This window comes from Pelodiscus sinensis, chromosome 9, assembly GCF_052426305.1.
Source record: "Pelodiscus sinensis isolate ZL-2025 chromosome 9, ASM5242630v1, whole genome shotgun sequence".
Taxonomy (NCBI): Eukaryota; Metazoa; Chordata; order Testudines; family Trionychidae; genus Pelodiscus; species Pelodiscus sinensis.
The window spans coordinates 36385467-36397904 of NC_143060.1; the positions used below are offsets into that span (position 1 = coordinate 36385467).

General features: G+C 46.0%; 2 protein-coding genes across 6 annotated transcripts in view; one reads left to right on the plus strand and one right to left on the minus strand.

Annotated features, from left to right (window-relative positions):
* Positions 1-3469, minus strand: part of GLMN (glomulin) — a 49401-nt gene extending 45932 nt beyond the window's left edge. Inside the window, exons 1-2 of the mRNA XM_075936533.2 lie at positions 3331-3469; positions 68-142 (exon numbers count right to left, since the gene is read on the minus strand). Of these exons, the coding sequence (XP_075792648.2) occupies positions 68-133 (66 nt within the window). The 5' untranslated portion in view covers positions 134-142; positions 3331-3469. The remainder of the gene's footprint in view (positions 1-67; positions 143-3330) is intronic.
* The window catches only part of RPAP2 (RNA polymerase II associated protein 2), a 68673-nt gene continuing 59647 nt past the window's right edge, over positions 3413-12438 (plus strand). For 4 of the 5 annotated variants that reach the window (XM_075936530.2, XM_075936529.2, XM_075936532.2 and 1 more), the window contains exons 1-3: positions 3413-3510; positions 7021-7066; positions 11435-11549. In XM_075936530.2, coding sequence (XP_075792645.1) covers positions 3453-3510; positions 7021-7066; positions 11435-11549 — 219 coding nt within the window. In that variant the 5' untranslated portion in view covers positions 3413-3452. Of the gene's footprint in view, positions 3511-3532; positions 3727-7020; positions 7067-11434; positions 11550-12438 lie in introns of those variants that run through there. The other variant, XM_006114167.5, reaches the window with a different exon arrangement.

Here is a 12438-nt window from a genome sequence, read left to right on the forward strand (position 1 = left end):
ACACAAATTTAGGCAATGCCAGTTTCTCTAACAGTTAGTATATTTTTACAGAAAGGAAGTTACTTACACATCGTTGTATAACGGCTTGAAGCTCCTCAGTTGCCATTGTATCCTGATTTTGTTCTTCTGACATTGAAAAGCTCTATCATAATTTAGAGTATAGTAATGAGTCACAACTATATTATATTCAATATTATACTGGATTTAAAATGGAGATTAAAAAATTATCACATTTTAGCAAGTCCCAAGTGGTAAAACATCTTACAGAAATTAAGGAGGCTGCATAAAAGAACATGAGACAAAACAGAAGAGAAAAGAGTTAAAAAATGCAGGGTATTTTTTCATTCCATCTCCTGTGCAGGCACTGCTATTGCTTGTTTATAGGAGACAGGAAAGAGCATGAAAACTATATCTAAAGAGGGGAACTGTCCAACTACAGTAAACTTCTGATAATCTGGGAAGCCCGGGGCAGAGCAGCTGGGGTGCTCTTCCCTGGAGTCAGCCGCTAGTCAGTTTCAGCAGCGGCTGACTTGGAGAAGTCTGGGGCAGAGCAGCTGGGGTGCTGCCGGGATGGTCCGGCAGCACCAAGGAGCAGCGCTACGGGACCAACCCAGCACCCCAGCTGCTCTGCCCCGAGCGTCCCCAAGTACTGAAACATCCAAATCTGAATTGAGATAACTAAAAGAATGTGAAAACTAATTTTCTTTTTATTATACTGAAATCCTACTTACATTTTATTTCACTGTTTTCCACACTTGACAGTGAATCCACACTTGACAGTTTCACTTTGCTGTTCTCATTGCATTAGCACAGGGATGGGCAATAATTTTTGCCAAGGGGTCACAATGGCAATGGCACAATGGTTGGGTATTGGTAACCAGAGCTCATAGCTCCAGCCCCTGAAGTAGAGCCACAACTGGGCACTATTTAAATAGGATCCTGCTGTCCGAGCCACCACCTGAAAATTCGGTGGCATGGACAGCAAGATATAAATAGAAAACTGTCAGACACTGTCTGTGGGCCAGATCAAAGTTTTAGCAGGGCAGAGTCTGCCCCAGGTGGCATCTTGCCCATCCCTGCACTAAGATGTACTTTTGAGTTTGAGTTAGCACCACTGCAAGAGCAATGGCGACATTCCCCCAGAATCAGTGTTCCCTCTAAGCTGCGAGGCAGCACAGTTTCACAGGTGAATAGTCAGCCCTGCCCAGTGAATCAGCTCCACATGGAGCCCTGAGCTTTTGACTGGGCGGGGCTGATTAATCACCAGTTAAGATATGAGGCTGCACAGTTTAGAAGAAACACTGCCCAGAACTACTTTAATTTGTTTGAAAACAAATGTACAGTGTTACCTATTTGGGGCCCAAAGTAACTTGGTATCATCAATAAGGCTCAAATCATGTACTGAGCTCCCTAGTGTACTGGTTCTGAGCTCATTGCACATATGTGGCCCACATGATTAAGTCAGTGATATATTTCCCTGACTTCAGTGGGAACTGTACCGGTCCTTAAGTCATTATGAAAGAAAATTATATATTAGCTATAATTGGCAAACACCATTCATTAAGAATGTTTTTTTCCACCCATTTTGATTTCTTCTTATAGGATCTGAACACCAATGAAGAATGCATCAAAGGGAGAATGTATTCTAAATGCATGGAAGCACCTAGCATCCTCCATACACTTTTGTCAAACACTTGCCATTAGCCATACTTGGGTGAAAACAGGCTGTAGGGGTGGGTAGAGCCCTGGGTGGATATAAAATCTGTATCTGCATCTCTATCAGCACAAATAAACCTGTGACTATAAAGCAGACATCCACAGATTTACAAGGCTCTATGTATGCCCTGAGGCTACGTCTACACTACGTTTTTTGTGCAAAAACCAGCAGTGTCCACACCTCAAGCACGTTTTTACACAAGAAAATCTACAGTCAATTGACAGAACAGATGACTTTTTGCGGTGCAGATATACCTCCTAAGAGGAATAACTCCTTTTTGCGCAAAAAGGCATGTGTGGATATTCCGCAGGGGTTTCTTGCACAAAAAGAGCCAATCCGAAAAAGCACAGGTGTTCTGATGGCCATTCTGTGAATGGCCATCAGTGCTTTCTTGCGCAAGAGTGTCCATGCCGTGTGGATGCTCTCTTGCCCAAAAGCTCATTGCAAAAGCAGTGCATTTTGAGGTGTGGACGCGCTCTTGCGCAAGTTTTTGCACGGGAACTCTTCCTCAAAAAACTTCTTGTGCAAAAACCCTGGGCTGTGTCTACACTGCACCCCTTTTCCAGAAAAGGGATGCAGATGAGACAAGTTGGAATTGCAAATGAAGCGGGGGATTTAAATATCCCTCGCTTCGTTTGTATAAACATGACTGCCGCTTTTTTCCAGCTCGGGGCTTTGCCAGAGAAAAGCACCAGTCTAGACGTGATCTTTCGGAAAATAAAGCCTTTTCCGAAAGGTCCCTTATTCCTCTTAAAATCAGGAATAAGGGACCTTTCAGAAAAGGCTTTATTTTCCAAAAGATCCAGTCTAGACTGGCGCTTTTCTCCAGCAAAGCCCCGAGCCGGAAAAAAGCGGCAGCCATGTTTATACAAACTAAGCGGGGGATATTTAAATCCCCCGCTTCATTTGCAATTCCGACTTGTCTCATCTGCATCCCTTTTCCGGAAAAGGGGTGCAGTGTAGACACAGCCCTGCAGTATAGACCTAGTCTTTCAAGGGTGTATAAGGGCTGAGGATAGCAAGTGATAGAGAGAACAGAGAGGGCAGGGCTTCAAGGGGGGAGGGTGTCTTGGGGAAGGGATGGGGTAGATCTTGGCTTGTCCTGGCATTTAAAAAGTGATCTTGGGCGTAAAAAGGCTGGAAACCACTGATGTCTGGGATCCTCCCAGTCGAGGGTTAGCACAGTCGATGGGATTAGTACTGATGCGCTGAGTCACGTCGGAGGCTGCTCTACACCCCGGGGCCTACAGAATACACCTCCTGTCTCTCAAAGCAAACCAATAAGCAGGTCGCGGAGAGGCTGTAGCGGCTTCGCACGGAAGGAGGGGAGAAGAGGGAGACCGGGCGCGTGGCTCACAGCAAAGCCCGCAGCCTGAGGCTGTAAATACGGCTGCTGCGAGCTCCACGCCTCCAACACGGGGGGCTGGTCTCAGCCGGCGCCCGGGACCTTGTCTGAGGAGCCCCGCGTGGGGCGCAGCGGGCCAGCCTCGTTACCCCGCCCCCAAGAGAACGCGCCGGGGGAGGACTATCCCCGTCGCAGCCGCCCCACAAGGGGGCTCAGAGCCTCCCTCCTTGGACGCGGGGGCGAGGACTGCGCGGCGCCCGCCTCCTACCTAGCGTGCGTCCGCACAGGGCCGCTCCGGATCGAGCCCCGCGTGCCCCTCTCAGGCTCCGCCTCCCCCCCCCCCGCGCCGCGGCGGGTGAGAGGTCAGGCGGGGGGCGGGGCGGGGCGGCGATGGCGGCGGAGCTGCGGCGCGTCGGTGCGAAGGCGAGAGGCAGCCGGAGACGCGCGGGTAGGATCAGTACAATCCCCCCCCCGAACATACCCCCCGTTTCCCGGCCTAGTGGGCTCGTCCTCCCCACCCCAACGCAGGGGACTGACCCAATCGTCCCAGCGGGGGAGGGGGACGGGAGTAGTGCTGGGCAGGTAGCCGTGTTGTGCGCCCCTCCGCCCCCCGTTTGGAGCATTGCTGGGGTACCCGGAGGGGGAAGCAGAGCCGGCACCATGCGTAAGCGGAATGAGCAGCGGGCCCATTCCTAGGCCGGGGTATTCCAGCTTAGGGCAGGGCGCTGGTGTGCAAGACGGGGTTCAGCTGCAAGCTTGGGAGGGGGCTCTGGGCTGGGACAGTGTTGGGGTGCTGGCTCTGAGAGGGGTCAGGGTGTTGTAGGTGCTGGCTCTGGGAGCGGGCTCAGAGCTGGGGCGGATTCAGGGTACAGGAGGCGTATGGGCTCTGGCTCTGGGAGAGGGGGCAGGGCTGGAGCCAGGTGCTTGGGGTACAGGAGATGGTTGGAGGGTGCAGGAGGAGAGATGGGGTGCTGGCCCTGGGAGGGAGCTCAGGGCTGAGGCTTGGAGTGCAGGAGGTGTTTGGGATCTGAGGCACTTGGAAGAGAGGAAAGTGATTAGGAATAGTCATCAAGGGTTCACAAAGGGTAAGTCGTACCTGACCAATCTGATCAGCTTCTATGATGAGGTAACTGGCTCGGTGGACATGGGAAAGTCAGTGGATGTGATATTCCTTGACTTTAGCAAGGCTTTTGATACGGTCGCCCACAATATTCTTGCCAGCAAGTTAAGAGAATGTGGATTGGACAAATGGACAGTAAGATGCATAGAAAGATGGCTAGAAGGCCGGGCCCAGCGGGTAGTGATCAACGGCTAGATGTCAGGATGGCAGTCGGTTTCTAGCGGAGTGGCCCAAAGTTCAGTTCTAGGACCGATTTTGTTCAATATCTTTATTAATGACCTGGATGAAGGGATGGATTGCACCCTCAGCAAGTTTGTGGATGACACTAAGCTAGGGGGAGAGGTAGATACGCTTGAGGGCAGAGATAGGGTCCAGAGTTACTTAGACAAATTGAAGGATTGGGCCACAAGAAATCTGATGAGGTTCAACAAGGACAAGTGCAGAGTCCTGCACTTGGGACGGAAGAATCCCAAGCATAGTTACAAGCTGGGGACCAGCCCGTTAAGTAGTAGTTCTGCAGAAAAGGACCTGGGGGTTACAGTGGATGAGAAGCTAGATATGAGTCAACAGTGTGCCCTTGTAGCCAAGAAGGCTATTGGCATATTAGATTGCATTAAGAGGAACATTGCCAGCAGATCCAGAGATGTCATTATTCCCCTTTATTTGGCTTTGGTGAGGCCACATCTGGAGTATTGTGTCCAGTTCTGGGGCCACCACACTACAAAAAGGATGTGGACGCACTGGAGAGGGTCCAGCGGAGGGCAACCAAAATGATAAGGGGGCTGGAGCATATGACTTAAGAGGAGAGGCTGAGGGAGTTGGATCTGTTTAGTCTGCAGAAGCGAAGAGTGAGGGGGGATTTGATAGCAGCCTTCAACTTCCTGAAGGGAGGTTCCAAAGAGGATGGAGAGAGGCTGTTCTCAGTAGTGACAGATGGCAGAACAAGGAGCAATGGTCTCAAGTTGTGGTGGGAGAAGTCCAGGTTGGATATTAGGAAAAACTATTTCACTAGGAGGGTAGTGAAGCCCTGGAATGGGTTACCTAGGGAAGTAGTGGAGTCTCCATCCCTAGAGGTGTTTAAGTCTCGGCTTGACAAAGCCCTGGCTGGGTTGATTTAGTTGGAATTGGTCCTTCCTAGAGCAGGGGGCTGGACTTGATGACCTTCTGAGGTCTCTTCCAGCTCTATGGTTCTGTGATTCAGGAGATATGGGATGCTGTCTCTGGAAGGAGGGTCAGGTTGGGGCAGAGGATTTGGGATGTGCAGGAAGAGTTTGGGGGTTGGCATGTGGCCTGCCACCAGGCAGCACTTGTCATTGTCCCAAGCAGCAGCACAGTGAGGCTAAGGCAGGCTCCCTGCTTGTCCTGGGTCCACAGCACTCCTGGGAGGGGTCAAAGTGCCCCTGTCGCCCAGAGGTGGGGGCCAATGTTCACACTAATTTTTTCTGTGTGTGAAATAAATGTTATGATGTACCCTGAGGAATGTGAGTTTGTGAACCACCAGTAGAAACATGCTACCATCTGTGGGCACTCTGCTAATCAGTGGAGCAGCATTTGAATCTCCTGGGCAACTGCCCAAGCACTCAGATTACAGGGAACACTTTTGGGGGTGGGTAGCACGTGGCTCTGTGTGCTGTCCCTCTGCTAATGCAATAGTTCCCTTTTTCTGGCCAGTTGAAGCAGTGCATGCAGGCGGCAGGAGTAGCATGCTGAGACTCTTGCCTCCCTATCCCTCCTCACACACAGGACCATGCTTGCCAGTTTTGGGAACAGGCTGGTGACGGGGTAAACAGGAAGCTTGCTGATCGTAATTAATTGGGAGACTCCCCAGGATTCACCAGTTGATTGCAATCGATCGGTTGGTGACCACCACTACACAGATTTCCAGGGAGAGGCCAGCCTTTCTCAATCTGAGGGTTGTGATCCAAAAATGGATGGATGGGTGGGGGGCAAAGTAATTGACTGGGGGATTTTGGTATTGCCACCCTTTACTTCACTGCTGCCTTCAGAGTTGAGTGGCTGGAGAGCTGTGGCTGCTGGTCGGACACCCATCCCCGAAGGCAGTGCCCCACCAGCAGTAGCACAGAATAGGGTACCCCTACTCCTGTGCTGCACCCTTCTGATCTGGGCAGCCAGAAAATGGTGGCTGCTGACCAAGGGCCTAGCTCTGAATGCAACAGTGCAAACCATGCCAAGATATCCTTACTTCTCTGTTGAAGCTGGAGGCAGCACTATCTTGATGGTGGAGCTCCTGGCCAGCAGCCACTGCTTTCCCGCAGCCGAGTTCTGAAGACAGTATTGGAGGAAGTGTTATTTCACCTGCTCAGAGCAGATTTCAGCCAACAGAGGAGCAGGAAAAACAGTGCCTTGTAAACATTAGCATTTCCACGCTTGCTATCACCATTGGCGCTACAAGGGTGCAAAACATTGGGGGGGGGGAACTCTAGGAAAAACAGTTGATACAAAATCTTCAAGAAGAAATGACACACCAGCATCCCCAATTGAGAGTGTCTCCTAAACTTTTTTCTTTGAGGGGGAGGGACAATGTAAAGGAATAAAATGATTTATTCCGCCCTGTCCTGTGGTTCATTAGTAGGTATTGTGCTGACTTATTTGGTCTTACTGCTGAATATTTAGCTAAAAACCGCTGGAGGCTTTCTATTTAGACCCCTCCAAAAGCATAGATTTTTCAAGTAGTTGCGTGTCTTAATAGTGTGTATGGTACGGTTTGTGTGCAAATACTTCTGAGACTTAATGTTTAATGGCATTTATATATGGAAATATTAGACAGAAATGGATGTTATTTTGAAAGTTAAAAGGTTGATTTATATATTTTATTAGGAAATAAACAATCAAGTATTTTGAAAAATGAAGATGCAGCACAAAGGTATGATAACTGTTTTGAGGAAAGTTTTGAGGAATTTCAATAACTGTCTATAGGAAATACCCAGTATTCTAATCATATCTAGCAAGTTTGTCTGCTGTTCAGTTCTGTAAAATGATTTAAATAACTCAGGACAAATTTGTCAGGCTATCATATATCCATGTTATCCTAAGGCAGGGGTCTCCAAACTACGGCCCGGGGGCCGGATGCGGCCCGCGAGGCCTTCTCATCCGGCCCGTGGAGACCTTTTTGGATTCAAAGGCAGAAGAAGTGAGATTGTTTCAAAACCCATTTGAAGCAGATGTGGCCAGTTGCCCAGATGAACTGCAGCTGGAAGTCATTGAGTTGCAAGCAAATGACCTCCTTAGGGACAAGTTCAAAATAGGACTGGTGGGTTTTTACCAGTTTTTGCCCAAGGAAGACTTTCCTAATGTCAAAACTTTTGCATCAAGGTACCTTTCAATCTTTGGAACAACATACCTGTGTGAACAAACATTTTCAAGAATGAAATACGTGAAGAACAATTTGAGAACAAACTTGTCCGATGATAATCTCAGGTCACTGTTGATGTTAGGGACAACAAATCTAAAGCCAGAAATGTCTGCTATTTTGGCATCCAGGAAACAATTTCACCATTCACACTAATACAGGTGTTCATGTGTAGTGTATGAATGTGTTATTAAATAATAACTGAATAAAATAATATTAAATAAATAATTAAAAACAACATCCATGTTTTGATTGTTTTTTATTTGGACCTCAAGTGTGTAGTCGGCCCCCGAACTGCTGTTTGATAGTTAATGCGGCCCTCGGGCTGAAAAGTTTGGAGACCCCTGTCCTAAGGTAACGATTAGTTACGCACACAAATTTAAGTGCGCTGAGATTGCTAAGTCAAGCATTCAGGAGTTAGGAAATGCCAGTGTTAGGGTTGTCTGGGCAACCTTGATTTGGCCTCTGTGGATATATGATTTCTAGGGATGCTAAAAATTGTGTAATAGGGTAATCATTTAACCGCTGAAAATCTCAGCAGTTACACCAGGGATGGGCAATAATTTTTGAGGTGAGCCAGGGGAAGAACTTGATGAATTTTGGAAGTGGTCGTGGGTCAGCCAAGAAGGAGCGGGGCCAGGAGACTTCACCAGTTCTGACCACAGACACTGAAGGGGTGGAGGGAGAACATGAAGTCTTGCCACACCCCTCTGGCTGCAGGAGGAGATTTTGCACATGCCCTCTGTTCCTAGGCCAATCATGGTTTGAACAGGTGGTGGGTCTTTCTAGGCACCACGTGCCCTTCCCCCATCCCCAGGTCTTGCTTGGCCTGGAACGGGGGAGCGGCAGGGTGGCCACGAGCCAGATCAAATGGCTTGATGGACTGGATCCAGCCCGCAGACACTGGATCCAACCCGCAGACACTATCTTGTCCACTGCGGGATACATGGTGACCCTCATTATAAACCTTAGCTTAGCTTTATGCTGCAGCAAAGCCTCCTCTCTGGGAATGTAGCTGGCAGCAAAGTCTCCTCCCCAGGAGTGGAGTGGGCACCTCTTGCTTACCTGATTCTCAGGGAGGCGGCTTGCTTAGTGTGATGGACACCAGTAACGGATAGGTATCCGCTTATTGGTTAAACGGTTTATCGTTTACACTCAGCATCCCTAATGATTACAATGCAACCTTTAATTACATGATTACTTACTGTTTCCACAGGACTGTGCACTGAATGAGGCAAGACAGTGCTCACACAATGAGGAATGGTTAACTATTTTGTTTTCTTCCCATTGGTGTGTTGTTTTAGGTCTTATTTATTGCTTGTTACTTAAAAATTCTGTAATCAGAGAAAAATTTAACTTCCTTATGGGCTTTTCTGTGATGATAATCACTGAAGTATCTGAGTATTTCACAAACAATTTATTTTCACAACACCCCTCAGCTCACAGAAGGTTTTATTTTCTCTATTTTTCAGAAGGGGAAAATGAGGCATGGGCCATACAAAAGTGTCCACGAATTTGCCCATTTTTAGAGTACTTAGAATTATATAGTGCCATCTATGTCCAAAGCATGGCTTAAAATGATTTCAGTTCTAGTTATGACTATTCAGTGCTTATGCAGAGTTGCAAATTAGTAACCCAGAAAATGAGAACATGTGATTAGGTTGTGTATAGGTAATCTCACTCCTAGCCCTTCTTAACTTTTGAGAGCTTGACTTTTCAACCTTAACATTCTTTTTACTCAGCTTTTTTATGTGTAATTTCCTAAGTTTTTTAAAGAAAGCAAACTGAAAAAACAAAAAGTTCCATCAAGTAGAATTTCCAGCAGCAAGGTTATAATTAGGCTTGGATTTTTACTGGTAAAGTTGATAAACATTGATTTCACCGGTGCAAAACAGCAAACATATTTCCATTTATGCTAACTGAAATTTACAGCTAGGCAAAATAAGAAAAATGCTGTTTAAGCACTTATTTGAGTTTGCTGTAAGGATATGTCAACTTTGTCAATGTCAAAATACACAGTTTGTGTTTTAATGGTTGCAAAATTTTAACTTTTGAATTTGATTGTCTGCTGTCATTAAATAATTATTGTCTTACTCCCCATCTTGTGTAACCTCCATAATTTCCCACACTTGTGAATATTAAAATAGATAAAAATAGAAAAAATGTTAAAGTTCATCATTTTAAAGTTCATCATTTTTGTAACTGAAAATATAAATCTATAAAAATTGAGAAGATGCTCAAAATACACATTCATATTATCTATTGAGATGATTCAAAAATCAAACAAACCCCAGACCCAAGGCTGATTGTAACTAGGGATGTAAAGGGTTAACCAGTTACCTGGTAAGCATCCTGGTTAATTGGTTAAACATAATGTTTAATGGGTTAACTTTGTAACCAAGATTTTACATCCCTAATTGTAACCTTCAGATTTATAGCACAGACTTCTGTCTCTTGAACTATGGAATAATTTGTAGGAACAGTATGTTGTCATCCTCAACATGGTTCAGACACTAGAGGAGAATGAAAGGATGCTGTGCCATTGAGCTTCACAGGTATTTGCTGACAGAGGGATGGCGAGACATGGGGCGTTAGGGTTCCATTTCAGTCTCTGGAAGGGGCTATGCTTGGTGAACAAGTATTCTTCTGTCCTAGTTGTTTCCAAATGGTCTGTCTGAGTTCTTTTTATCATTCTCCTAAATTCTTCATCCCAGTCCCAATCTTCTTGTCCAGCTAGTTCCATGGTATTCTCAGGCTTCCTTCCACCCTGGGTCCCAATCCCCAAAGGTGCATCTAGACTGGCAAGATTTTGCGCAAAAGTGGCTGCTTTTGCGCAAAATCTTGCCAGCTGTCTAAACTGGCCGCGAGAATTTGCACAAGAACACTGACGATCTAATGTAAGATTGTCAGTGTTCTTGCGCAAGAACTCTGACGCTCCCGCTCGGGAAAAAGCCCTCTTGCGCAAGTGTTCTTGGCCGCCGGAGCTTTCTTGCACAAAGGCACTTGCCAATATAAACGCTCTTTTGCGGAAATACTTTTAACAGAAAAACTTTTCCGTTAAAAGTATTTCCGCGAAATCATGCCAGTCTAGATGCAGTCCAACTGTTCTACCTAAGGGCATGAAGAATTTTGCTCTTAGAAGAAAAATCTCATCTACTAACTGGGGTACTTTTGAGAAAATGTTTGCAAGTTGCTGACTTCTCAATCTTGTGCTTTATTTATTTGCACATTGGTTCAAAGTTTTAATCCTGTGGCAATGATGTAATTACTTCCCAAGTGAACTGTGTTCTCCAATGAAGATTGTTCAGGGCTTCTCCCACAAGCAGTCTGAAACTTCTCCAGGAACTTAGCAGAATGCCACACCAGGTTTGGAAAACTCACTTAATGGTTCTTGGCTGCTACAAAATTCTAGCATAAATGAATGCATTGCTGTGTGAGGTCACCATAGCACAGAGTTTCTCAAAGTGGTCTACGGACCCACTCTGGGAAAGCTGCTACCAGGCTGCTCCAGTTTATTTATTTACCAGTTTTGCAGCCACAGAGCCTCATGGATCCCATTGGCTACGGTTCATCGATTGCAGCCAATGGGAGCTTCAGGAAGCAGCATGACCTGGGCTGTGCTTCCCACACTTCCCCTTGGCTACACATGGTGAACCACAGCCAGTGGGGGCCACAGGCTACGTGGCTGCAGAGCCCATAAATAAACAAACCTGAGCGGCACAGTAGCAGCTTTCTCAGAGTAAGTCCGTGGACCACTTGGAGAAACACTGCCCTAACAAAATGCATATTAGATCATTAAAATACTACACTTCCTATAATAGAAAGAAAGAATTGTGTACAGTAAAGTGCTATCTATGTAATAGAATATTTATTTTATTTTAGGAAAGCAGCACTTGAGGCTACTATTAGAAAGAAGATTGAATATGAGAAAAAAGCTCTGCATGTTGTTGAACAGCTTTTGGAGGAAGATATAACAGAAGAATTCCTTGTCACTTGTGTATGTTTTCCTTTTGCAAGTTCTTGTGCTAAATTATGTTCCTAACTTCTGTTTGCTAGAAACTGTGGAAGGATGACAGGGAATAGATCACTTGATGGCTTCCTGTTTCTTCATTCCTTCTGAAGCATCTAGTAATAGCCACTGTCTAAAAAAATTCATATTGAGCTAGATGGACCTTTGGTCTGACCCAATATTGCCATTCTTCTGTTGTTGTTTTTATCATTCTTGTAACAAATTTGTTAGGATAATGACCATTCAGTTATCTAGGGGTTTTTTTCTCCAGTGCTAATATACAGTCTCTTTTTGTTTTTAATATTTCCACTGTGAAAATATATATGTCTTGTTTTTAAAAACTTAGTTTTGCCAGCCTTGGTCATGATGAGTATTGCTGGCTTAGGTAATTAATCCCGCTGCCATTAGAGGTTTATGGATTCAAGATTGTGTGGTATAAAAAGTTAGGATCAGATCATACCTTCTGTGGGAAGGGGCTTTGGTAAAGGCCCCATTCCACCACCTTTTGGGTCCCCCACCCCCATATGATTTCCCACGGCTTCTTTAGAACAATGCAAAGTCTACCCCTGTTGTGGTTGCCCTAGCCTAGGTGAAGCTCTGTGGGGGAAAAAAAATGTAAATCGTGCCCAGGGACATAAGCGCAGTTATTTTACTCGGTATTCATCACTTAAACAATAGTATAAATGTGAAAACTTAAAAAGTGTCACAGGGTTGATAATGTGTACTATGTAAAGCATGTCAATTAAGCTATAAACTAGGTATGTAAAAGTGTAATTGTGTAAGTGGTTACACGCAGCCCCCCCCCCCCCCCGCTGCACTGCTGCCTCAATATCAGAGGCAGCAATGCAGAGGGGAGGGATCAGGAATCGGTGCACGG